We start from the raw sequence: 26,389 nt of genomic DNA, 5'->3' as shown, positions 1-26,389 counted from the left end.
ATACTCTCACTTGAAGATACTTCAAGTCGTTGGCTCCACGAGTTGCCCCGACGCGAATCACTTATCGAAAATCGCTCTGAGCAGCAAAAACAAAGACCAAACGACCAAAAGACCAAAAGAAACCCTTGAGAGATCAGAGCGAACCCAACGAACGAACCGATCCATTCAGAGTCGTTCAAAGTTCGTGTCAACATCATCAATTTTGATCAATATGTATGGCTATATCTTTTGCCATACCTCTGCAACCATCTCTGCCTCTTGGTTTCTGTGTGTCTGCCATTTAAACGGCTCCTTTTGGCTTTGGGGTACGATCGTGTTTGGGTTCATCGTTTCGTCTCGGATCGTATAGTCGACAAAAATATGGAAAATTACAATTATTAGGCATTTTGGCTTGTTTGTTTATTGGTAGGTGGTGTATTGAGGTTATCCGTACACTAAATGATACATCGATCGTTTGAATAGAGCGATCCAAGAAGCCAGCCAGCCGAGAGAGTGAGACAGCCAGCCGTCTGCTGGATCGATGATCGTTCAATTGATTGCGGACAAGTGAAAATCTTCTGAGAAGATGAATGAAAATTGCTGCCTAAATGGTCATTGGACATGGGATCATCTCCCATGATCACTTTCTTTTGGGGGAAAATCAAGCAGCTTCGATCTCTTGGGTGCCTCATGGGACACCGTTGATTGCTTCATGCTTCATGTGCTGGTGGTGGTGACATGTGTCTCTCGTTTCTGTTTTTGGGTAGATGTGGGTCCAGCTCTTGACCTAGCTGCATAAGCAATTATGAACTTGATCTCATCCTCCAACCAGCACTCTCCAACTGGAGCGAAGGTTGCGGCAAAGAGTTGGGGCTGGGGCAGGGGCAGAAGTCTAGTTAAGTGACGCCCTAAGGCTGCAGCAGAAGGCGACCGACCGACCGACCGACCGACCCTGTTTTAAGTTTTATAAAAACTCATTATAATGTCTCTTATAAATGCACTTTTGGATATCAAGTGGGATTTCTATTTGATTGCCATGTGGGGCCAGAGTCAGAGCCACAGCCAGAGCTCTGCTGCTCCTTTTTTCTTGTGTGACTCTGGGGCTTTGGGGTCTTGGGTCTTGGGTCTCCCATGCTCTCTCTCTCTCTCTCTCTCGTTGCCATCTTTGCCTCTCCATCGCCATCTCTACTTCTTCATCTGTTGCTCCCCCAACTTGGACACATAGTTCGCTCAAGATCATAACATGACCTTTTGACTGGCAGTGATTTCAACGCCCACGCGTATAAAAACCGAACCCAGCAGAGCAGCCAGACCAGGCCAGGCCAGGCCAGAGCAGACTTTGGGCTCTGCTTTCTGTATGTTTTTGGTGGCTTGGAAAATGGGTTATGAGAGCCATGAGAAGGTATGAGATAGCTGGCTCTCTGTTGGCCATTTCTTGACCATGGGAAACATATTTTGTGCCTGCAAAAGAAAGGAAAGGTAAGGAATGAATGAAGGACGTTCCAAGTGCCACATTTTAACACCTACGCAATGGCCGGGAGCGTAAACTTGTTGCACACACAAACACACAATTGCCCCCGCACTCTCTGCCTCTCACACTCCCTCCCCCACTTGATGAGCGATAATTGGAGGCATGCGTGTGGCAACAAATCGATAAACGGGTTGTTGTACTGTGTGTCTGTAGCCCCAAACAAGGAGACTTCTTCCTTGTTTTATTTGGATGTTCTTTTAATTTACTTTGAGAATAGACAAGCAACACGCGATGGTTAAACAACAAAGTTGCCACCCAACTGCAGTGCTAACCCACTGACAGAGAGAGAGAGAGAGAGCGAGATAAGGAGTGCAAGGACTTTGTTTGGGTGGCTATCGGGTTGCCAGGACAACGGGCCAATGAGCGGCATTCCAATGCAAAACAAAAAGCCGAAAAATTGTGTGGCCGCAAAGGAATTTCAGTGAGTGTCGAGCAGTAGCCTTGCAGTGGTTGGTTGCCCAAAGTAAGAGCTGACCTCTGAACCATGAAGTGAACTCAGCAAAAGCCAAGAGAGAGCGTGGCTGCAGAGAGAGGGTAAGAGACATGATTACGGGTCCGGAAGCGAGGCAAACGCATAGGTTGTTGGACTTGAAGAAGCAGCAATGGGCCAAGGAGAGAGGTGAGCGAGGGGAACTGCCTTGTATCTAAATCCTTGTGTTAATTCTTGCTCCTTTCTTAGAGGAAATTGCACGCATGGATGAGATGTACCATCATCATCAGCAGCACACGTCGCACCACAAGATTGAACGCACTTCGATACGCACTTACTACTCGAACTTGGATCTCAGTCAGACATCGACCTCCAATCAGACATCCAGTCAGTCGAGGCGACGATTGCCAGCACCACAGCCCTCGCAGCAGCAGGATATGCAATTGATCCTGCGACAGGCACAGGCACCACCAGCTGTGGCACAGGAGTATCGCCATGTGGGCGGTTATCTGAATCAATTGGAGCGCTATATCGAGGATCTGGATGTGGATGCCGATGCAGACTTTGAGGACGATGAGGAGTCGCTGTACAGGCGCACGCGGCGTGGCAGCTATGCACCGGGCATGACCAACAGCACGCGACAGATGCAAATGGCACCGGCACGCTATGTGGAAATGATGCCACCCACCTCCATGCAGACGGCCAAGGGAAGGATGCAGCACTCGCAGCAGGGGCAGCAGCAGCAGCAGGGATACCAGCAGCAGGCAGGAGGATATATGCAACAGCAACGTTTGAGGAGTCCCAGTTTGCCTTCCATTCGCAGGCAGAGGGTGAGGCATCAGGAAAAGGCGGCCAATCAACCTGGCAACAACAATAACCTGCCGAATGGCAAACCAAATGACATTGATCCTGGCAACCAGCAAGCAGGACATGCACATCGATTAAACAACAACAATCACACAGGAGCGGCTCCAGCGCCGCAGGAGGAGGACACCTCGGGGTATCTGAGCGACAATACACCACCCAAGAACAACAACAACAATGGCAACAACAACAACAACAACACACACACGCCCGACATTTGGTTCAACGATGGAGCCAGCCAGATTGAGAGCATTAGTGGGTTGGGCAGTGCCAGTGTCGTGGAGGAGCGTGAAACCATTCCCCTGGGAATGGCTGTGGCTGGGGGTCGTCGTCTACGTCGATCGATACAGGGTGGAGGACTGGCAGCAGCAGCAGGAGGAGGAGGAGCAGCAGCAGTGCCACTGCTGCCCATTGGCGGGGGAGTTGGTGGGGTGGCAAAGGGGAATGCATATGTCATCAAGGAACGACGACGTGTGGCAGGACAGGGATACGAGCCGCTGGCAAACGATGGCTACCTGGCCGATGGGTGAGTAAAACATTCAAAATAAAAGAGATTTGAGTTTGATTTTGTGCTTTCCTTCAGCTGCTGCTACATGGCGGCGCCACCCAGCTCCTCCAACATGAGCATCAGTCGGGATGTGTCCACCTCCAATACGTACCAAGTGCAGGTGCAGGGCGGCGGCGACTACTACATACACGAGCAGCACGAACAGCACGAGCGAGAGCGGGAGCGTGCCCGCTGGGCCAATCAGCAGCAGCAGCAGCAGACGATGCAGATGATGCCACCGCCGCCTGGCTGGCTGAATCGTGGCATACACGACCTCAAGGATGGCAGCGAGGACGATGTGCAGTCGATGCAGTCATCCTCCACATATTTGAGGGGACAGAATGCACCACTGGATGCACAAACGCTGGCCGAGCGCATGGACAAGCGGCGGAAGGCCTCGGAGTACCACAATGCCATCAAGAAGCAGCTCCATGAGCGGGAGATGATCAGGAAATGGGAACTGGAGCGCCAGCGGCAGGAGGAGCAGCTCGAAGAGGAGCGTCTGAGGCGGCAGAAGCAAATGGATCAGGAGCGGGTGGAGTACGAGCGGCGGCAGCTGCTGGAGCGGGAGGAGGCGCAGCAGAAGAAGCAGCAGGCGATGCTGGATGCCATAGCCAAGGCAGAGGTGGCAGCCCAAATGGAGAAGCAACAGAAGCGCAAGAAGCCACAGCAAAGGGGGCAAAAGGAGGGACAGGACGAGGCAGAACTGCTGCGAGTGCAGTCAGTGGAGGAGGAGGAGGAAGAGGAGGAGGCATCCCATACGCCACGTGGGGCACCACCAGTAGCAGCAGCAGCCGCAGCGCCCCCACAAGCAGCTGCACCACCCCTCCTGTCGTTGCCGAAGAGAAAGTGCTGATTGGAACGCCCATCAATCTGCGACGAACCATCACGAAACCCATCAAGCAACCCTCGGGCGGGGAGCAGGAAAAGGATAATCTGGCACTGCTGATGCAGCCGGCCACCCTGATCCCACTGCCCGTGACAACGGACATTTTTGGGCTTCAGAATGCCATTGGGAATCTGCAGATTGCCACGTACTTGATGCAACCTCCGCAGCAGCTGCACATGCAGATGCCCATGCAGATGCCACCCTCGGCTGCCTCCTCTTCGGTGGTGGAGCAGACATACTCGAAGGCCACAATGACCCAAAGGACGGATACGTCCATCTACACGGAGGATGGCTATCAGGCGGAAAAGGAGGAGGAAGAGGAGCCCGAAGAGGAGGAGACTCTAACGACAGCTCGTTCGGGTCTTATCACGGGTGCCAGTGGCGGTTGCTTCTCCCCCGACTCGCTGGAAGTGGATGTGGCACCCAGCGATAAGTTGGCACTCATTCCGCTACCCCAGCGACTGGCAGGAGGAGGAGCAGAAGACGCAAGGGAAACAGAATCTGCAGCAGCTGAAAGACTCAACAGCGATGTGGAGACCCAAACGGAGTTGCCTCTGAACTGTGATCTGTGCCTGTTCCACGACAACTTCTACAAGGTGCTGCTGAAGCGCGAGGTGTCCACCACAACCACCACACAGACATCCAAGACGCAGACGCAGTCCCCCAAGGAAGCTTCGGCAGCGGCAGAGGCAGCCAAAGATCACGAGACGACAACCACAACAACTACCACAACTACGACCACATTCAAGGCCAAGAGCAAGGACAAGGACAAGGACAAGTGCCTCAAGAAGAACCACAACAGCAAGGACAAGGACAAGATGGACGATCGCCCCAAATGGGGTGTGAATCGTCCCATCGTTCAGTATGTTAAAGCCAGCGATCGGGATCCATTTTGTCTGCGCAAAAAGAAGAATCAACATCCGGCCACAGCCACAGGCACAGCGGGCAAGCCACCGCGTTCCCTCTCCATGGACTCGCGACTGGATTCGGTGGCTGTCGATCAGCTGCTGGATGCCTCTTCCACCATGGATCAGCAGGCGGATGGGGAGGATGAAGAGGGTTTCCTGCTGAAGGCGCGCAATGTCTGCACGGAGATACTGCCCATCAAGACGGATGAAAAGGGTCGCATTTTCCTCAATTTTCGCGAGGCCAGTGCCATAATGAACGAGGACGAGATCAAGGATAAACTAAGGCAAAAGTATTTCAATTTTGGCAGGATTCTGCCGCGTCGCAGCTGGGCATCGGCCACACACAATGGGCTGCCCTTCAGTGCGGCAGCCGTGGCAGTGGCAACACCAGCAGTACTGCCTCTGCCACTCCCACTGGTGCCCACCCTGGTGGGGGATATGGCAGATGATTGAGGAAAGGATCTGCTAGGATGGCTACTAACATTTTCATACCATTTGTAGTCCCTTGAAAGACACTCCCCCCAGACTGTAAACCCCAAAAAAGAAAACCTAAAATATATCGTATAAATTTGTATTGCGTGCACCTAGAAAGATAAACGTTTGAACTATGGGAACTCAGGGTTTTAGGTGAATCTAAATGAGGCTTAAAATGGGGAAATTAATGAACAGATAACACAACCTTGAATCCATTTTCCACATACTTTTCATTCAATTTAAATCTCTGCAAAATTCCGAACCAATCTCTTATTTTAGTGTATTTTGCAGCCTAGGAATTCCCACATCCTTGCACACTCTGCCTATTCCTTGAGCACCCTCTTGAAAGTCTATTCGTATTAGCAACATTGTTGCCTGATTGTTGAAAGCCCTGTCCACCGCTCTGAAAGCAACAAATCATGCAAACTGTTGCACACACATTGTTAACGGTGTGGCTGCTGCTGTTGATCTGAGCTGAGCTTTGGTCTCCTGCCAGCACAGATCCGCACAGATCCATACCGATTTTAGCCGATCTCTTTTGGAATCTTTGTTCGGTTCGGTGTGTTACACTTTCACACAACTCAAAATGTCGTATTTCACGCATTTTTACGATCGTTCGCGTAAATTTATGCGAAAAATCATAAATAACCAAGAAACACAAGCAGTCCCAAGCCCCCCTCTTGCCCGGACAACACTCGTTCCCGAAGGGGCGTTCTGCTTTGCTCCATGTGGGCGCTGCATATATTTCTGTTAATTAACGCATTTTCTGTATTGCGTTGTGTAATCTATGAGATACAATATCTGTTTTCTGTCTTAATGTTTTCTGTTTTCTGCTGCTGTTGCTGCTGTGTTTTCTGTCAGTTTTGTTTCTGTGCACAACAATGGCAGCCGCCGCCGCAGTGGCCCCCGAACATTTGAGGAATTAATTGCATGGTTCTTTCTTATGCAAGTTCTCTAGCTACCAAAATCACAGAAATCAACGAAATAACGAAGCCAAGGAGAGCTCTCGAGACACAGCCAACAACAAGTTCAATGCCTTTTGGTTTAAAATTTGACCTTAGGTTCAGTTCTTGACGGTTTTAACACTTGCTAAGTGGCTGGGGATGGAGGATTTATTGGGGACTTTATAACTTTACTGAAGAGTTAAAGAGAGAGGTTTCCTTTCCATGCCTCCTGCCATGGTACTTGTGGGATGAGGAGTGTTTCTTTTATGGTTTATTTAGTTAATTTATGTTGCGAAAATTATAGAAATTTAACTGGAAGTTCATTGCCCAATATCTAACTCTTTGTTGGAAGACATTCCATCTGCTCTGAACTCGAATATAGATTAAATTGAGAGCCTTTTTGTCTCAGACATTTCTGTTTATCTATTATCTATGATCCATATTTGCATTTATACTTTTCTTGTGTCTTTAATTGCATTTTTGCATCCATAACAAATTTATATTTATGTAATAATTCTTTTAAGAATTCTTTTAGCATTTATTTATGACATTTTTCTATCAATATATTCTCATATTTTTTTTTTTCTATTAATTTTTCAGAACCAGAGATACCTTCCATCTCCCTACTGGTTTCAACGATGGTAAGTTATAAGTATCTATTGCATTACTCCACCCAAACCTACTATCAACTCTTCATTAACAGGGGGACCTCTTAATTGCAGAGTATTCAAGCTTCGTTCTGTGCCAAAAAAATCACTCTAAGGGCAAACAAAGCCTGCACTAGCAGCAGCACTTAAATGGCCTTCAAAAAGTTCTCATTCGTGTTCTAGTTTCACACAAAGAGTTGCATGTTGCATGAGGCGGGGAATGGGATGTGTTTGCCTTTGAATTCGAATTGGTGGCATGGTCTCTGGTGGCAGCAGTAGTAGCAGCAGGGGTACTGCTAAATGCCATTTCCAATGTCACGTGAGTGAGTTTTTCCAGCCCCCGAAGGCGGCAATTGTTTGGTTTATTTTTTTTCGGTAGGGCTGCTGCTGCTGCTGCTGCTGCTGTCACCTTGAACGTATGCCAAAAAGTGACATCTGGACAGCTGATTAATGACATTTCATTAGAAATGCAAACCGTAAGATCGGTTATATGTATGGCTAACCCGTTAATGGGCAGACAGGGAGACCCTCTTGAGAGAGAGCGCAAATAATTAATGACCATCGATGGTACAACTGATTTCAAGTATAAATTCAAATCGAACCGTTAATTTGGAATACTTTTAAGGATGATTAATGAACGAAGAAGCAGATTCTGTAGAGTGTTCCCTTAAAGAAGATCAACATTTTGCCAACTGTTTTCTAATTGTTAGTTTCTGCCAAAACAAAACAAACTGACAGTTTGCTTTGACACTTTTGCAGCTACTCAAGATGGTATTTTCTTTGTTCTTTAACTTCTTTTTTTTTTTTGGCAGTAGTTCGTCTTTCATTTGTCAAATCTGCGGTCACTTGAGGATCATTCGGGGACCAAAAAGCAGCTGCAGACTGCAACTGTTTTTAAGTTTTTTCCTTTTGTTTTAATATGCAGACAGCAGCTAACGATACTGCTACTCTTTCAGGGATTAATTGTGTGTTTGATGGACTGTGGATGCCCACAACGGAAATCACATAAGCCACAAAACATAAACCATAAAAATGTTGCTTGACTTTTCCATGCACTGAATCAATGGCCATAAATCGAAGTACTACATATTCCTATTCCTATTCCTATGGATATTTCGTTTGGTTTATGGATAATTTATGAATGTCTCTCGCGTCCGAAATGTGAGCAGAATAATTGAGGAAGTTCCAGTATAGTTTTCCTTTACAATTTTCAATTGTGAACACTCTGTTCATCCCTTTCTTTCTGTAAATATTCTCTTTCCCTAAGCATTAAATATTGTAAAAATTCTCTAGATTATTTTATTCAATTAAAACAATTTCTATAATTTCTCAATCAGAGTATCTTTCGTTTAAAAAATCGCTAGCCATTCCTCTGGCTCTCCCATCTGCCAGACAGCTGGAACATCTCTCTTTTTACTTTTTTTTGTGTCATGGGCCACACTTGATTAATTCCATAAAAGGATTACGATAGAGAGTCGCCAGATGATGGCTTACCCAATAGCCGAGGACGCGGAATCTAGTTGCTGATGAAGTCATCAGCGTGTCCGAATATCCTGAGCAGGAAACTGACATTTATCACACTTTTACCTTTACCTTTTTGTTGTCGTTTTGTTTTTTATTTGCGCACACGTTCCCACTTCCTTTCGCTCGTTGCCCGATGCCTGGATGCCTTTATTCCGCTGCCTAGGACAATATCCTGTTCCCATTTCAATTGCCTTTGTCCTCGCAGTGGAGGGACAGACAATCGCTGCCTTTCGCTTTGGGAGGGGACATCATTATCATAATTAATGTGACTTAATCAAGAATAATGTACACGCCGCTCGAGAAACAAAAACGGAACTTCCGTTCCAGTTTCCCTCAGCGCAGCTCAGCTCAGCTCAATCAAGTTATACCAGAAGAACCCTTTGCGCCGGGGAACTGCCTTTCTTCTGGAGTAATGCGGTCAACCGCAGGCAGTTAAGAGCGGCCCCTAGAGACGGGGGGTTGAAGGTCACTTGCGAAGTAAGAAAATCATACGAGTTGTGCCTATTTTGCATATAAAGCAATAAAACTGAAATTTTCTTCATCAAAAGATTTATGTAGCATGCAAAAAGCCATTAAACGAAGGCATTTGAAGTAGCAAGTTTATGGGAATGGCTGCCGTACCCCGGTACACCCATATAGATTCCGTGTTGATATCTCAACTCCAGGATACGTTGTATATTCCTGTGCATGGCTACAGTTTTAGCTGCTGGCACAGTATCTGCTGCTCCTGCTGCTGCTGCTGCTCATTATGCGTACATTGTTGTGGTTCATTTTACTCCCTGGGCGGTGACATTCGCATGAATCCAATCCAATCCGAGTGTGTGGTGTGGTGTGGTGTGGTTTGTGTTCCCTCAGATCCTTATCGATAGTTCGCTGCTGTTTCCTACTGTTTCTGGCTACCAGGAACTACCCATCAATGCCCCAGGACTAGCTGGCCATTGTGTTTGTGTGTTCGATATGTCTGGGCAATGTCGCCTCGCACATGTTGACACATTAATGTGCCTCCAGCAATGGCAGGCCCATGCCCATGTCCATGCCCATGCAATGGGTGTGCGTGTGCGTTGATCCTAATCAGCGTTACTAACTGGAATCGTGTTGAATCTCACAAAAGATTGCATTAATTTTTGGTTTACAAATGCGTGAAATGCGGGACTTCCTCACAGATCGATGTCGCCTCGCCCGGGGACGATAAGTTACTGTTAGGTGTGAAAAATAAAACAAGGGAAATGCGAGTACAGCCATCAATACTCCGAGGCACGTATAACACGTCTGATCTCTGATCAACTGATGAATTCCTGATTGAATTGTCGGGTCGGGGGGCAAACTGTACCACAAGAGCGGGCGTACAGCTGCTACCAGAATAGAGAAAACAAATCATAACAATTGCTGGGGCTACAGAACCCATACAGCCACACAGCAATTTATCATCCACTAAACGAAGCCAAAGGACTTGGCATTGTTTCCTTTCAGAACTCCTTTTGTTTCTGCCCTGAACACACATTCTGAGTGTATTCCTTCGTTTCTGTTTCTCTTGCTGTTACTGAAACATACATTTTGGAGGTGTGTGCGCCCATATAAACATTAAATTTTATTTAGATGAGAGTCCCAATGGCTTTTGAGTGTTTTTTCTTCATTTTTTTCCCCCGTGTGTGTATTCTCTTTTCGATTTTTATGTGTGTCCTGTCTGGTTATTGATTATTCGAGGGTACCTCAATAAAAAATGAATCAGAGCATTCGTTGAACTCGGTTTCGTTTTAGATTTCATTTCCCTGGTGATTTATTATGCAATCGTAAATTGTCTGCATTTTATAGGGGGCATACATCAAAATCCTTTCCATCTTTTTATTTTCTAACAATTTTTGTACAAGATTTTCAGTTGAAGGTTCGCTCGTTTCTTCCCATTCCCATTCCCATTGACTGTGTTTTTTGGGCTGGGTCTGTTCCCCTTGACAACGTTTGCGCCTTCGATTAGCACCTGGAATCGGGACAAACATTAGCCCAGGCCAGGCCGGGCCGGGCCGAGTGACTAGTTTAGTCCAAATAAAATATTATTTGTGGCTCTTGCTGGCTCTCTTTGTTTTTCCGTTTTTCGTTGGTTTCGTTTCGCTTTGTTTTATGTGTCGAAAACCAAATTTTAATAATGTTAATTTGTAGCGTTTCATGGGATCTGAGATTTATGATGGTTTCTCCTCATCAGCAACCTCATCTTTCGGTTTCGCTGTAATTATGCTAGTAAGTCAAACCCCCTGAACTGACAATGGACGAGATACTCCTCGTCACATCCGAGAGACAGAGAGAGAAAGAGAGAGAGGTGTGGTTCAGTTTCTGCGCTTGGCTTCTCTGTTTTCTACGAAGCAAATAGGTGTTGATTGTTGTTTGGGGTTTCAGGGTTGACTTGAGGATGAGGATGAGAGCTGCTAAATATGAAATGGAACAAGTGGGAGATTGGAAAAGGAGAAGAGAAAGATTCTGTAACAAAGCGTGAGGATGGGAAACGAATGGCTAAGGATCCATGTGAATTGAATATACAAGCAAATAGAATTGGGGGGAAACTATGATAATTATGGGAAATAAATTCAAGGAGCAGTTAGAGATGGAATAATTATGGATAGAAAGATGAACGCTTAATAATAACTGTTTAACTATAATTTAGTCGAAAATTGTTGAAAGCTGGGAGTTCAATGTGCAAAAAGTTCACTAGATTTGTTCATTCTGGCTTCATTTCGTATATTTCCAATCCAGTATCCGCAACAGGAGATACCATAACTGATTTTTCTATCTTTTCTAGCCCATGAGCTATAATTTGGTCGAGAATTACATTCTTTGTAGGGTATTAAACACTTCCTTTTGATTCTTGTATGCATCACACATCCCTTTACTCCTTGCGGACTGTTCAGTTTTTCATTCTCCCTCAGAACTCCCCCCAAAAAAATAGTTCCATTCGCTTTTTTTTCAAAAATTAAATGAGATTAAACGACTAACTTTAGTTCCAGTTAAACAATGATCCAATGACCATTAGACATACTCGATTATTAGTTCACACAAGCATAAAAAAAGAGAACTCGAAGCAAACAACAACAATTTTTTATAGCATTTCCGCATAAATCCCGAGAGGGCCGTAAAAATATCATTAGTAATGGAAAATATGCGTAAATGAGGGGCAGTCAATCCAGCGTATAAATACAAGCTATATGGATGGAACCTACAGACTCGAAACGAAATCAATTTGCATATTTCGTATGACAAACGCTGTGGTGGGTCCACAGCTCAACCGTCCCGTTCCGTCCCGTCCCCCCAATCGTCTCGAGAGAGACAAGAGACTTCCGATGGCGGCGGCGTGAACCGAAAAGCGTGTTAATTTTCACTGTGCATTTTATATTGCGGCCATATATATCGGACCCAGATGAAGAGACAGAGAGAGAGGGAGAGAGAGAGGAGGACCTGTGAGAAAGAGTCTCTCACTGCAGATCGAACGAATGTCTTATGTTAATAGGCGGATCCATGGCAGCAGCAGCAGTGGCAGCAACAGCCATTCAACGCCCCGAAAGTTTCACCGCTTGAAATGTGCTGTAAAGTTGTTAATTAAAACCCAAGAAAACTACGAAAAACACCACGAAAAACCTCCACCCCAAGACCCAACAGAGTGGAGAGAGAGGACCACACAGCAATCCCAGCAGCATCCCAATCCCAGTGGCTTTGGAGTTTTTGGGGATATTTCATTTACGGTTTGCCATCCCCACAGACCCAGACCTGTTTTGTGGCAAAGTTGTACCCTGTAGTTGGGCAGGGTAAAGGGGTATGTTTTATTGGTAGAGATTTAGGCAAATGGATAAGGATTGAAGGGATAAATCTGCAGAGAGAACAGAAAGTTTTGACCTCTTTTAAAGCTTTGAATTATCAGCACTGCTTTGGCCATAATTGCGTTCTTGTTGCCATCTTTTTGCATTAATTTTGCGACTGTTTCCTCTATATTTGCAGCCTTTAAAGCTGGGTATCCTTTAGTCCAAAGAAATCGCATTCCTTTGTTTATTTTCTTGTCTTTTTGTTATCGCTTTTCGAATGCACTTGCTGTTCGTTTGTGATATTTCATAATTTGAATATTTGTTTGGGTTTTTTTTTGCCAAACGGTGAATCGTACTCGTTTTTTTGATTGATACGAACGGCACTCCTGCGGGCCCCGAAAAAAATCAGCAAGCAGGTTTCCGGGGGGGTTATCAATCACACATGTAGTAGAAAGATTCAAACGCTGTTCGATGCGATGTTTTCTGTGGCGCTGGGGAGGAGATGTGTTCGAGATGAAGCGCGAGTTTGACGGACTACAGCCTGGGCCAAATGTTAGTCATTAATTATGGGGCCAGCAAATATCTACAGCCAGCCAAATGATCCAAGCCACTCAATGATGAACCAGCGACTCATCATCGTCATTATTGACAGTTCCCCACCCCGGTGCCCACCCTCCTCCTCCTAGTCACCGCCACGGCAAACATGTTCTTTAAACTTTGGCCTTGAATCACTTGGCGTTGTCTTTGGGGTTGGATGGGGTCTGGTCTGGTCTGGTCTTTGCTATGGTATGAATCTTTTTCAGATGCATCTACGAGTATCTATCCACTCGGATTATTCACATTATTGTTGCTGTTGCTGGTTGGGCTGGCATTCTATTCTTGTTTTTCCTTTTTGTTTCAACGCGCGTTGTTTATATTTAATTGCTTAAAACAGCAACAAAAAAAAAACTATAATTCTGTCAAGTTTATTATGAAAATAATTATAATGCACGCTTCCACCCGTACCCTGTACCCTCCTGTACCCTGTACTCTGGCCCCCCCTCGCGTGGAGCAGGCCATTGTCTATGCCATTGGGTCTCGTCTATCGTCTATCGTTGTGCGGAGATCTCGCTGTATCGCTCGGTGCGAACAATGGTCTCTGGTGTCTCGTTGGCAGATTTAGCGTTATAATTACCTTCAGCAAGAACAAATAGAGACGACGACGACGACGACAAAAAATCTACAATTCTGTGTAATAGAATTTGTCCATTGGGTCAATGGGTTAGTGTTAAGTCATTTACATGAAAATTAACCAACTAAAAAAAGCGGCACGAAAAAACCTGCGCAGAAAGTGAGTTTTTGACACAGTTTGGTGATGTTGTTCAGGGCTCGGGTTTGAGTAAATCAATTTAGGAATCTAGACAGCAATGAGCAGTGCTTAGTGCAATGTAACGCAGTTTTTTATGGATCCTTCTATCCAAGGGAAAATGATTTTAGAAGTCTTCAAACTTCTTCCTGGAACTGTCTTCTCTTTATATTCCCATGTCCTGTAGTTCCTTTAGTTACCATAGAAATCCCTTCAAAGATCCTTTCCAACCTTTGTTCAGTAGAAAGTACCAAATACTTTCCATAAAATAAAGTTTCTTAGAGAAAAATCTATTGCCCCATTCCCATGCCTTAAAGTATCTTTGGGGGCAGGCTGTCTGTCGCTTATTTTGCAATTTCCAATCCTTAGCCGCATTCAAACGACACCACAAACTGCTCTATAAATCTCGAGGCAGTTGCCACCCAAGAAATGTCTGCATGTTTGCAGCAAAATTTGACATAAATTGCCTTTGCCGCCTGCCTCCTGGCTGCCCCACCCATTTGTCCACAAAATTTGCCACAAAATGTTTGACATTTGTGCAAATTGTGGCAGTTTCTGTTTATGTTTTCTGAATAGTATTTGTGCGTTGTGCGCGTCCTGTGCCCGTGATATATTTATGGTTGGGCAGCGCAGAGAGGGCCACTCCCCTATGGTTGTCCTTGTCCCTGTTCCTGTCGCTGTCCCCTCTGTTTGCATTGTTTTCGCGTGGTTTTTGTGGTTGCCAAAAGGCATTTGTCACAAGGTCCCAGGTTCCCGGACTGTGGTCAAGAGAGGTTCTTCTCTGCTGTAACCTTAACCGTATCAGCGAACACAGAGGGCGGGCGCGAACGACTTCAACAACGACGACGTGTGCCAAAAAAAAGGGCTGCAAAAAAAACGTTCGTCTGATAAATGGTATGAGCGTTAAATTTTGTCGCTTTTTTTCGTCGCTGATCTAGATAAATGCATTTGAATTTGCATGTTTTATTAAGAAATTTATTAACAGCACACACACAGAGATACGACTGCGGCAGATACAGATGCACAGATATAGCCAGAATATATCCAGGCAGAAGAGTTGGGTTCAGCTTCAGGTTGAGGTTCAGGCATTCCCGAAGGCTCACTCCCCAGGCTTTGTCTGGCGGTTTTTCGTTATAAATTATGCACTTAAGTTGAGGGTGTATTCATTATTGGACTTGGAGCGACTGTTCGTTCGCTTTTGGGGAATTTCTGCCCGGGCCTGTCTGTTCTTCATTTTTCAACGCCCTGGGTTGGTCCACAGAAGAAGCTGGAAGGGTCTATCTCTGTCTCTCTCTCGCTCTCTCTGTGGCTCGTAGCGATGCCGCTGACTCTGGCTGGGGCTCCCTGCTGTGCCAAGTGACACTGACACTTGAGTAGATGTTTTGCGGTTGATAAAATCAAGAGCAAACAAGGTTGCCCTGCCTTGCCCCGTCGCTGAGACCACTGGAGGAGTAGCCCTGTGGGACTCTGACGATCATGAGGATCGTCCTTTCGCCGCATTATTTTTTTCCATTTCATTTTATTTTGTTTTCTTTTTTTACTAATGGTGTGACAAATTTTTAAACAAGTAATTTCTGCATGTTGTTTATGAGCATCGCAACGCTCGCCAAGGGGGGGATTGCTGACTTTGACTTCGAGTTCGAGTTCATTCGAGTTCATAATAAAATTTATGAGCAATGCCCTGTTTTGGAATTGAAGAAATCAACAAACAAACACAAGAAAAAGGTGAACTCACATAAGGAATTTCACTGGAAAGGAATGGTAGTGCTCTCCTTTTTGTGTCTTGAGGAATCTCCTCCAAATTAAAATCATTAATACCCCTGTCCCAAAAAGAGAATGAACCTCCATCATTAATTTCTAGGGAAAATGCAGTCCAGAAATCTCATGCACAATCGTGGGATATATATGATTATGGGGTACCCCGTTTAAAAATCGATAACAACTCATCAACTTTATGACAATCGATGCGCCAATCGACACCGAACCAACCGCGCTGCGATGCCTATCAGGGAGCAGCAGAATAACGCTTCATTATACTAAATCATAATTCCATGATCTAGGGTTCCCTCGCCGCATGCGGTGTACCACAAGAGCTCTCAACCTGCCGTTGTGGTCTCTAGTCTGTGGTTGTGCCAGACACGCTCTAAACTATCGCAAGATATGGAGCTGTGCCGTGTGTGTGGGGGGCTGGATATGAAGCGCCATCAACTCTTCGTTTTTAGACATAAATGCTGCACTTTACTATATATATTATAGGGCATTATGAATGACATCGGAAATTTGAATCCCAAACTCAGAGACGAAAGCGAGACGATCGTTGATCTGTCTGGGGCTGTCAATCTGTGGAAGAAAAATAGATTTTAGAGATGGTTTTACAGACGATGATAGTGGAAAGTTCTTTCAGAGTCACGTGGGAAAGGATTCGACTGAAGTTTTGGTATGACATTTCTAAGAGTTATCATCAAGGATAGCCAAAACTAAGAATTGAGCTTGGATTTCCCCTATTTCGTGTGCTCTTTTCTTAGTTTTTAACCCCGAGAATTCTCTAATAAACGTGAGTGAACACGAATCACGTGATGTGACCATCTCTAGCTGCTGCCGCAGATGCCAGTCAGAGATCTCCATCTTTCAAGCTCCTCGTTACCTCCAAAGTTGTCTCATTTTCATTATTTTCGTTTCTGTTTCTCTCTCTGTGGCTCAGACTCAGAGGTCTCAGGTCTCTTTTCTCTGTCTCTGCCTCTGTCTGTTTGTCGCGACATTGACGACTTTGTTGATAATTTTGATTTTATTATGTTAATAAAATGTTATGGTTTAAAATGTTCAACATTTCAGTCAGGCCGGAGACGGCGCTCCATGGCGAGGAGCCCAAAGACAGGCCAGGCCTTGCCAGGCCAGGTGGTGCAGCTGTTTCGATGGTGGTTCTCTGTGGCTGCCTCCGTCTCTGTCCACCGCTTATGTCGTCTGTGCATCATAACTCATTAGTGACAATATCTCTTAGTCGATGTGTGTGTGTGCCTCCGTGTGGGTTTACCTGATTTCGATAATTGTCATGTTCTTCCCCGTTCTGTGTCTCTCTCCCTCTCCGTGTCTCTTTGTTAATTGGATTAAATATCCAGCAACAAATGAAATATTTCGCATTTTGCCAAATGGAAACTGCTGTGCTGAAAATCTGTTACATACTTGAGAAATATGCACAACATTCGAAATCCTCGAATCGTTACCGTTCTCTCATTCTGTGCTCATTATCTTTCGATTCTGTTGATGTTCTGTTTGCAGGTTTTATGGCCCCATAGAGCCCCCCATTTTGGGTCGTCTCCCAATGAGCTCTTTCTCGATCTCTCTGTTGATGGCGCTGTGTTCGCTGTCATGTTAATAACATTCGTAATATGATTTTTAATTAGTCTACTGCCTCTGCCGGACTGTAGCTGCTGCTGCTCGACTGCTGCTGCTCGCTGCTTGTGGGGGGTCCCAAAAGGGTTTACGAGGCTGCTGATTAATGCTGCATTTCGTTTGATTATGGATCGCTTTGGATGCCAAACTAATCGCTGTTTTTTCAGTTATGTTAAGTAGCTCAAAACGTTTTTTTCGAATAGGAATTGGAGTAGGCACAGGGAGAGAGAAAAGACAGGTCTCAAGATGGGTGGAGACACCTGTTAAACCCGGCGTAGATACCGAGATGGAAAGCATTTCACATTCTGTGACACAAATGGATCATCAAGAGATCACATCTCTGTTGCTCTGTCGCTCTAATGAGGCAACAGGTTTGCCGTTGCTTTCTCGCATTTATAAAGTTGTACTGCCCCAAAATAAAAAAAGAGTTCCCAAAAGAGTTCCCCAGGCAAGGCTTTTAATGGTATTTATGGTATTTATGGTATTTACTTAAGCCAAGGTTTTATCTTTAAGATACACACCGTAACCGAGAGGCCTTCTACGCCCACTGTTTCCCCTTAAACTTCGACTTTTGCTCCACAAAAACAACAAACTTTAAACATAATGCAATTACTTAAAACTGTACCATGGCCCCATGGCGGGGCCTGGCTGACTGCCCTGGCGCACACAGTTTAAACAGAACACGCCCTCATCGACATCGACTGTGGCGGCGATGGCTACGGCAAAAGGTCGGACCCCCGTAGCCCCCCTTCGGAACCAAGCGAACCGCCAACGTTGTTGCAGTCTCCGGGTCTGGTCGGGACTGCGTCTGGCAGGTCCACTTCCACTCCACTGGGAAACAGAGCGCATAACAAAAATCTCTCTCTTAATGTAGATCATCTTGCGGCGCTCATCGATCAGGCTGGGGAAGGGAGAGGGCAAGGAGGGGTCTGGGGGCGGATATGGCCATGTGAAAATCCATGAATTGCGGCAAAAAGAACCAAAAATTAAGTGCATTTTGATGCAATAAAAGCAACAAACACACAGAAAGGCAAGCATGAACACAGAGGTAGTCGACCCTGGGAATGTCCTGGAAATTATTATTTAAATAAATAATAACAAAATGAACATTTGCACAGTGAAGAGTTGTGGCGTAAAAGGAACTAATTTTTCCATATTTATTTAGCAATATTTGGGGATGGAATTTCTGAATAACTTCTCTGTTTATCTCCCTTTAAAAGATAATTATAAATGCTAAGAACTTCAACTATCATACTGAATGAAGAAACTCCCACAGTGCTCTTCCGACCGATCCTCCGAGAATGTTCTATTCCACCCATGAATCGCAATGAACTCATTGTATCTCTAAAGCCCATACTCCCGGCCTTGGTTAAACCAATAAAAATCACAAAAATTGAATGCCTTCGAAAGACCACAAACAACAAAAACAAAAACCACTAAAAGTGGGTGGAATAATGGGCGGCTATGCGAATTTACTCAGTGCATGATTATAGCGTAGATTACAACAGCAAAAAAAAGAAAGAAAAAGGAAAAAAAGAGCAAGCTCCAACCCCGAAAAGTAACCACAAGTCAGGGCATCAGAGGAATCAGATGAAGAGGGAGAGATGGGAGAGAGAGATGGCAGGGTGTAGCTCTGTGAGAGCGCAGGGAAGGAGGAGTGGGATTTGGGGGGGAATCTGGGTATCTGGTCTCTGGCAGCGCCTTCTTTGGGTCGAACGTTGAGCGTCGGGGCAATATTCATAGAGGTCGTCCGTGTCGCGGCGGCTACATGAGAGATCATCATCTGGCACCGTACACTGGATGCCGTTGCTGCGCTGCGCTGCGGCTTTGAGCTTGAGCTTCCTCCTCCTGACTCTTGTGGCTCATATGCTAAGAGAATTATAACAGAGACTGCCCCAAAACATCTCTACAGCGTGGAGTGCAGTGCAGTGCAGTGCAGTGCAGTTTGTGGTGTGTTGTGTGGTGCACTCTGGTGTGTGGTTTTTTGTGCCTTATAATTGCTTTGTAACCTTTTGCCAAGGCACAGCCACACGGCCAGAGTGAGCCACAGTCAGAGTTGGAGCCACGCATCTCCCCAAAAAAAAGGAGGAACAACAACAAACAAATTTTGTTTTATTTTTTTTTTGTTTGAGTACAAATTAATTGCTGCTTTACACGCGTTCCTCAGCGTCCATCGTCCATGCGAAATCATTCATCTGCTGGGTAGGAAAAAACTACACATGCAAGTACTATGAAAGTGCACTGAAAGAAATAAGGGGGAATGAGCAAAGCTAAATAAAATTATTATTTTGGGCAGGAACAATTACAGACAGCTAACAGTTGGTACTAAAAATGCGTCCCAATTCCATATTTTCGAGAAATTGTATTATTCGGGACATTTTTATCCCAACTATCCTGTGGTACAATTTCTGCAGAAATAAAAAGCCAAGTATGGGACCGTATGATAAAATCTGGACCGGATTTCCATTTAAATTCGCAGCTAGAAAAATGTTTTCCCTTCTCACCTCACGCTCTATAGCTCTGATACCAAATATAAAGCATCTTTTGCAATTTCCTAAGCAATTGGACACGATGAAAGCCACCGTAAAGGGCTGAAGATGTATTAAAATAATAAATAATAATAATTAAAATAATCGAATAAGCACCACAAAATAATCTTCTACGAAACTCCCTAATTTGTGAATATTCAAAACACCTCCTAGGTATTTTCTCGCAGTGTGCTTTACTATTACAATTTGGCCACAGATCCAAAACAATGTTGTGGCTGGCTGGGAGAGCCTTTGGTTTTGGTGCTCGCAGACTGCGGACCGCTGGACTGCTGGACTGTGCCCGACTGGAGTGGACCGCTGGACTGGCTGTCTGATCAAGACATTATCGATATGTTTTACGTAGTGGTCCCCGTGGTCTGCTGCTCGAGTGCTCTTGGGAGCTCTCCCAGGAGAGAAATCCAATTAGCTGCGCTTGTGGCGGCCTTAGAGAAATGCCCACAAGAAAACGGACGGGGTATCCGCGCAGAGACATGCAAAAGGATCCAAGCCATGGCCCAAAGCTTTAAAATTCAATTGTTGAACTACGCTTTTGTGGAGCTGCTGGAGCTGAGGCTGATGCTGCGGCTAGCCGAAAGAGATTAAATCGCAGCGGCGACTGGGAGGAAAAAAAGTCAAGTCTAGTCGGGGTCCAAAAGGAAAACACCGCCGCCACAGCAAATGCAGCGAGGCAGCTACCTGGGCCTGGGCGCAAAATTATAATTGCAAATTTTGTGGCAAGTACTCGACTCCTCGTCGTCGTAAGTGAGAGTGTGGCGGCGTGATAAGGCCTCAAAGTTGTGGCTGATAGTGTGCGCCACACGATAGAGAGGCAGAGGGGGAGGGGCAGGCAGTCCAAGAGGTTAATTTGTGCAGCAAAGGCAGCGAGGATGTGATGTGACATTAAATGCCGCCGATTTGCATTCTTTTGGTTAGCATAATGAGGCCTAAAAAAAGCAAAGTTAAATTCCAGCAGCGAGCAATGGAAAAGGGCTACCAGAAATCAATAAATTTAATTCAGATTGAACCAAAAAGAAACCCAATCTCGCAGCTCGAATCTCTCTATTTCTCTGAAACAAAAGGAGAACAATCTGTGGTGAATGGCAGGCGGGGGGAATGGACATCTATCAAAGTCAAAATAGAGCGTAGAATCCGATGCACATGCAAATTGGCTGCCCCGTCTGTCTGTGTGTCTTTTCTGCCTTCATTCCTTCAGACCATGTGTTGACTTAAGTGCCACACAATTTACTACACTTTTGGCATGACAAACGCATGGCGAACGCATAGAACATTGTCCCCAAAGAGCAGCAGTAGCAGCATTGGCAGTGGCTGTGGCTGCGGCTGTGGCATGGGAACGCTGAGGCCTCTGTGGCAAAAGGATTGTGTCTGCCACAGGTCTCACAGGCCTCACAAAAACTTGTAAAGAATTGCAGCAATTTTCTTCTTGTTAAGCAAACGTCACAGAACAAACCGCCCGCAATTGTTGTACCGCCGAGCTCCACAGAATGGGGATATCTTCCACCTCCCTGTGCCTGCCTGCCTGCCTGCTGGCCTGCTCCTCCTTGTGGCTGCTGGCTGTTCCTTCTGCCAGCAGACAAGACACATTTCGATCACTGTCAAAGGCTCTTTGGCCCTCAAGTCGCGGCGGTGTCAATATTTTGTGAATTTACGCAGGCAGCAGATGGAGGGGAGCAGCAGGGGCGGGGGGTACTTGACATTTTCCTACTTTATGGTCAGCACTCGCTTTTGGTGGCTTTTGGTTGCGGTTTTTGTTTTGGGCAGCAAGCAGAAAATTTGCATATAATAAGCCGCATCAATAGCCCAAACACACACACACGATTTCTACACTGTGATTTCAACACAAATGCACTGAGAGAAACGCCGGGAAAACAGCAAAGGAAGTGAAGCTGTGCGGCTCGAAAGCCTTTAATTTCTCGCAGTGTTTTTTGCTCATTTCCTTATAGAGATGGTGGGGTGGGGGCTGCTCCTATGTCTGTTCTGTTTCGTCCTGTCACTTGTCAATCGAATCGAGTCTCTATAGCCCGCTGCACTGTGCACAGACTGGAGTTTTCTGCGATATGTCTCATTTTCCGTTGGATTTGGCAATGGCAGGCAGGTCCTCTCCTCTCACAGTCTCTCAGTCCTGCCTTTCAGCCTCTCAAACAGTCGCGTCCCAGTTGTCCAGTTGTCCAGTCGTTGTCGTTTCGGGCTAAACGCATTTGCAAAATGCTTGACTTGGCATAATTGAACATCATTGATGGAGGAGTTTTTTGGAGTTGCAGTTTGTTGTTGGTGGAGTGGAGGATGGGACCCAAAAGATCGAAGACGAGCGACCAACCACATGTTGACCCAATTCATAATCATGCTTAAACGCCGCCTGAACTTTCAACTTGCACTTGGGGGCTCTCCGCTCGATGCAACATAATGCAGATAATCATGTTAATAACAATGGACCCAATGATGATTAGGCCACGGTATGAAGGCAAAACAGGCAACGAGAAAGACCACTGAATGCTCACTCAGTGCATTGCAATGCAATGCCCAATGATGATGATGGTAGCCTTTCACCAACGCCACATGAACCTGCCGCCAGGTCTCCAAAAACTCAAAGCCCAAACCCAATCCCAGGTCTCATGACCAGGTCCATCCTCTCCCGTCTGTCCGTCCGTCTGTCTGTCCGCTTGTCTCCCTGCCTTTCGTCGTGTGTCCGTGTCCGTCGCTGTGCCTGCCGCTCAGAGCAAACATAATTTTCACAATCAGGCGGGAATCTCGATCGCCTCTTCCTGCCTTTGGGGAGCTCTCTGCACCTCTCTCTGCTTGCTGCTTCTTCGAGGCGCTTTCACATGACTCATAACAAGCCGAAAGCGAAGCAGAAGCCACAACAAAAATTAAAGTTACCCAAAAAGTTAAAGCCGAATATTGAAATGCATTTTTGTAATGATATTTCCCACAAAAAGTTCTCTCTATTTGTGGTAGATTTTCCACTCATATGCGGGGGCAAGTCAGGTAGCTCTCTCCCCGCCGCTCCCTGTGGCAGATGGGCTACAAAGTAGCCATACCCATACCCTTTTTGCAAGGTCTTATAAAGAGGCCTGAAAAAAGAAATTCTGAATAATTCGTGATCTGCAGGCGCAAAAAGAGGGTCACGTTGTTGTTGAAGCTGGCAAGAGCGACCGATGCGATGCTGAAGCTTAAACTGTGGCTATGGCTGTGGCATGCCTCGTACGAGTATGTGGGGATCTGCTGCCGCTGCTGCTGCTGCTGCTGCTGTTGCTTCTGCCCTCTGTCCAGGCCGCACGCCTGCACTCTAAACACGATTTCAAAATATTTCGCATAAATAAGTTAGTGTAACACACGAGGGAGAGCAGGAGCCAGCCAACCCAGCCAGGCCCCAAATGCGACGCCCCACTCTCTGCTCTGCTCTGCTGTGCTGTGCTGAGCCAAGCGTTGATCACACGTTCACATTATTTGATGATCGCACGATATGAGCCACTGCCGAAAAAAGGAAAAATGCTGCAACTTCCTCTGAACCATGATATTTCCATACACCCCACAAAACCCACAAGCCCATGATCGTGATAATCCATTATTAATGCCAATCAGCATATAAAAAAAAGCAGACACACACTCACACACACCCATACACACACTGTCATGGCCACAGGGAAAAACATTGCCGAAAACTCTTTGGGGGCTCTGAACACATTTCCTGGCCGCAGCAGCAGCAGAGGCAATTCTAATGGCTAATCCAGGGTCCACCCAAAAGATTATTCCCATCGATTATGATCGCTAACCGGCGCTTCTATACACCCCACAGTGCCCCTCTCTCTCTCTCTCTATCCTTTAGCCACAACCGCCCCGCCGACCATTGACATGAGCAATTCGTAAGTTTGTCGCCTTGTTGCATTTTTTCGGGGGCGCTGCTGAAGCCTAGAGATGGTGGTGGGAGCCACTTAGGTGCAGGGGTTGGGGAAGAAATTTGCATGCATTTTCTCCATTGGTGGTCTCCATTGCGGTTGTCATTATGGGGCCAGAAACAGGACCTCCCACATGCAGCAGCAGCAGCTCCTCGATTGTTTTGTTGCGGTTTTGTGCTACCGTTTGGCAGAACTTCGTTTACCAAATGCTGAACACACAGTCAGTGGAGGGTAGCACAGAGTGTGATCGACTAAGGTCAATTGGGGGGGAGAACGAGAGAGGAATGATCTGCTCGGGGGAACAATGATTGCTTGATTGGATGAGAATCTGCTGGCTAATGTTTAGATCGTTCTCTGCAGATCTTTTCCAAATAAAGTTTGCAAATATTTCCATTTCCTAATAGATCCACAACATTTTGCTTCAAGTTCCTCCTATCCTTTGCCTCATTTTAAAGCCAAAATCCAGACCAATCCCCTTGGCATAGTAGGTACCTGCATAGTCGTCTCCCTGTCGCTTTGTTGGGGGCTCTCTTTCCTTGTTTTGGTCTCATAATTGTACGAAATTTAGTTCGCATGCCCTTGCGGTCGCTTGGGAGCAGAGAGGACTTTTGGGTGCCCCTCGCTTTCAATGCCTTAACGGGAGAACAATAAATGTTTTCCTTTTGGTTGTTGTTTCTCGTTGGGGAAGGCTACTGTGTTGCCAGAGCTACTGTGGCTGTGGCTCCTCCACTGTTGCCTCTGCCCCTCGCCTGTTGATGGTGGAAAAACTTTCGCGAAATGAATGAAAACTTCAATTTTTATCGAGTGCATGGCTCATAATTACAAGCAGAGAGATAGAGACAGAGAGACAGAGAGTCAGGGAGAGGGCCCCAAAAAAACCTGACTCGCAGTTCCCTGTTGGCTGTTATGGCTCCTGCTCCTGCTCCTGCACTCCTGCTACTGCACTCAATATTCAATTTTGCATTTTACAACAAATGCGTGCCTTACCATATTTAGTTGGCGTGCAAAAATAAGCCAAAAACTGAAGCCAAAAACCGAAGCTGCAGCCCAAGAGTCGATGCCTGAAGTTTGTTCGACTGAAGTTGAAGTTAAGGCCACAAAATGTTCACTGTGCTGGCTCCTCTGAGCTCTCTCTGTGTGTGTGGATTTGTGGATTGTGCATTGTGCTTATCATTTACATAGCTTAGCATTTTGATGACCCAAGAAACCAACAGCCAAGCGTTGGTCATGGCATGGGGGGAATGGAGAACCTCCTTTCTGGTAGCAGCAAAAAAATTAATTTCAAATTAAATTTATGGCGCCGTCAGGAAAAGGAAAGCGTACTACTCTCCTGCTACTCCTCCTGCACCTACTTCGTGCTGGACCGCAACAAAGTGATTTATAACTGTTGGAAGCTCCTTACTCGACGAACTGCGGCCAGCCCCCTCCTCCGTAGCGTAACCTCGTAAAAGACGAAGAGCGCGGACAACGCACATTGTGACCACTCATCTTGTCGGCTATAAATGTCCAAATGAGTTTTCTGCCGAGTGATGCCCATCATCCATTCCATCGGGCGGTGGCGGCGGCGGCGGCGGCGGCACTCTGTTTTGTGGTCACTTTGTTGTCCGTTTGTCTCTGATCTTGGACTTAATCGTTTTGGAATTGCTTTATTAATAGAACAAATTGTTGGAATTTTTTGGGGCAAAGTTTTGCATAGAGCCTAAAGGAAACCCAGCACCAACTTCACGCAGGGTATTCCCCCCGGTTGAACTGCACTTAACCTGCAGTTTGCGGGATTGAAACTGACATGTTTTATGCTCTCGATGCTCGATGCTCGATGCCTGACTGGGCCTGCAACCTCAGCATGACACTCTTCGGCTGATGCCTGCCTCCTGATGATTTAAGTGAATAATTGCCACACACTCACGCTGGCAAAAACATAAAACAAAACCCACAGAAAAGCTAAACAAAATAATTATAATAAAGAAACATATAAAAAAAACTTGAAGCAAAAGATACATGCGAGTGCGAAGTGCGAGGTGAGGATGAGTACGGATGAGTGCGGAGTACTGGATGATGATGATGACCATCAGAAGAGCCTAGCGCAATCAGGCCATGAGACGACAGCAGAGCAGAGGCCGCGCGTACAGCAATTAGAACGGAAGGCAGCACAGCCAGCACAGCCACAGAGGATGGATATCTACAGGAGGGGCCATCATGCAACATATTTAACACTCCCTTGCCATGCTGTATGCTGCATTCCTGCGTTCGATGTACATACATACATATGTACAGTAGATATGCATTTATGAAGAGCGAACTAGAAAAAGCAGTCGACGCATTGTCGCCGCCGTGGTCGCAGCATTTACTGTTGCGGTTGGTGGTCATTTGCCTGCGGTGCCGCTTAAGTGATTTGTTCAAACCGAAGGCTACCACCTCTACTCCTACCCCAGCCCGTTCCTCATTGAAATACAGCAGCTAGAGATGGGGACTATGCCAGAGATTCCATTCCATAAGCAGACAGCGCATATTAAGGAGCGCAATTTCCGCAGCAGTAAAAGAAGCAAAATAATTTGCTACCACTAGAATTTGGTTACTGATCTCATTTGTTTTTGTTTTAGCTGCTAGAATATTGTTCCTTGGAGCTCAAGAGCCTGCAGAGGCAAAGGAAGTGCGTCAATTAATATTTAATTTAAATTATTTTAAAGCAGTTT

At 46.0% G+C, this 26,389-nt stretch overlaps 1 protein-coding gene and 1 long non-coding RNA gene across 3 annotated transcripts in view; both read left to right on the top strand.

The window, feature by feature from the left end:
• LOC117894658 overlaps positions 1-26,389 on the top strand; it is a 136,590-nt gene that overhangs the window by 56,697 nt on the left and 53,504 nt on the right. For both annotated transcript variants that reach the window (XR_004648885.1, XR_004648886.1), the window contains exon 2: positions 7,167-7,207. This is a non-coding gene — a long non-coding RNA (uncharacterized LOC117894658). The remainder of the gene's footprint in view (positions 1-7,166; positions 7,208-26,389) is intronic.
• On the top strand, positions 1,821-5,700 carry LOC117894655. The gene is made up of 4 exons (XM_034801831.1): positions 1,821-2,129; positions 2,190-3,330; positions 3,388-4,124; positions 4,175-5,700. Exons 1-4 carry the CDS (start codon positions 2,054-2,056, stop codon positions 5,599-5,601), a joined length of 3,381 nt encoding a protein of 1,126 aa, XP_034657722.1. The 5' UTR covers positions 1,821-2,053; the 3' UTR covers positions 5,602-5,700.

The sequence above is a fragment of the Drosophila subobscura genome, chromosome J (assembly GCF_008121235.1).
Source record: "Drosophila subobscura isolate 14011-0131.10 chromosome J, UCBerk_Dsub_1.0, whole genome shotgun sequence".
NCBI classification, from domain to species: Eukaryota; Metazoa; Arthropoda; class Insecta; order Diptera; family Drosophilidae; genus Drosophila; species Drosophila subobscura.
The sequence above is the reverse complement of the archived record's forward strand: the minus strand, read 5'-3'. Positions and strand labels throughout refer to the sequence as shown.

What these genes read in the sequence shown, in the direction of transcription:
- LOC117894655 (XM_034801831.1), top strand. Translation starts at nt 2,054, where the DNA reads ATGATTACGGGTCCGGAAGCGAGGCAAACGCATAGGTTGTTGGACTTG. An exon ending in GCAATGGGCCAAGGAGAGAG is followed by an intron (nt 2,130 to 2,189) that starts GTGAGCGAGGGG and finishes CTCCTTTCTTAG; the next exon opens with AGGAAATTGCACGCATGGAT. An exon ending in ATCCCATACGCCACGTGGGG is followed by an intron (nt 4,125 to 4,174) that starts CACCACCAGTAG and finishes GCAGCTGCACCA; the next exon opens with CCCCTCCTGTCGTTGCCGAA.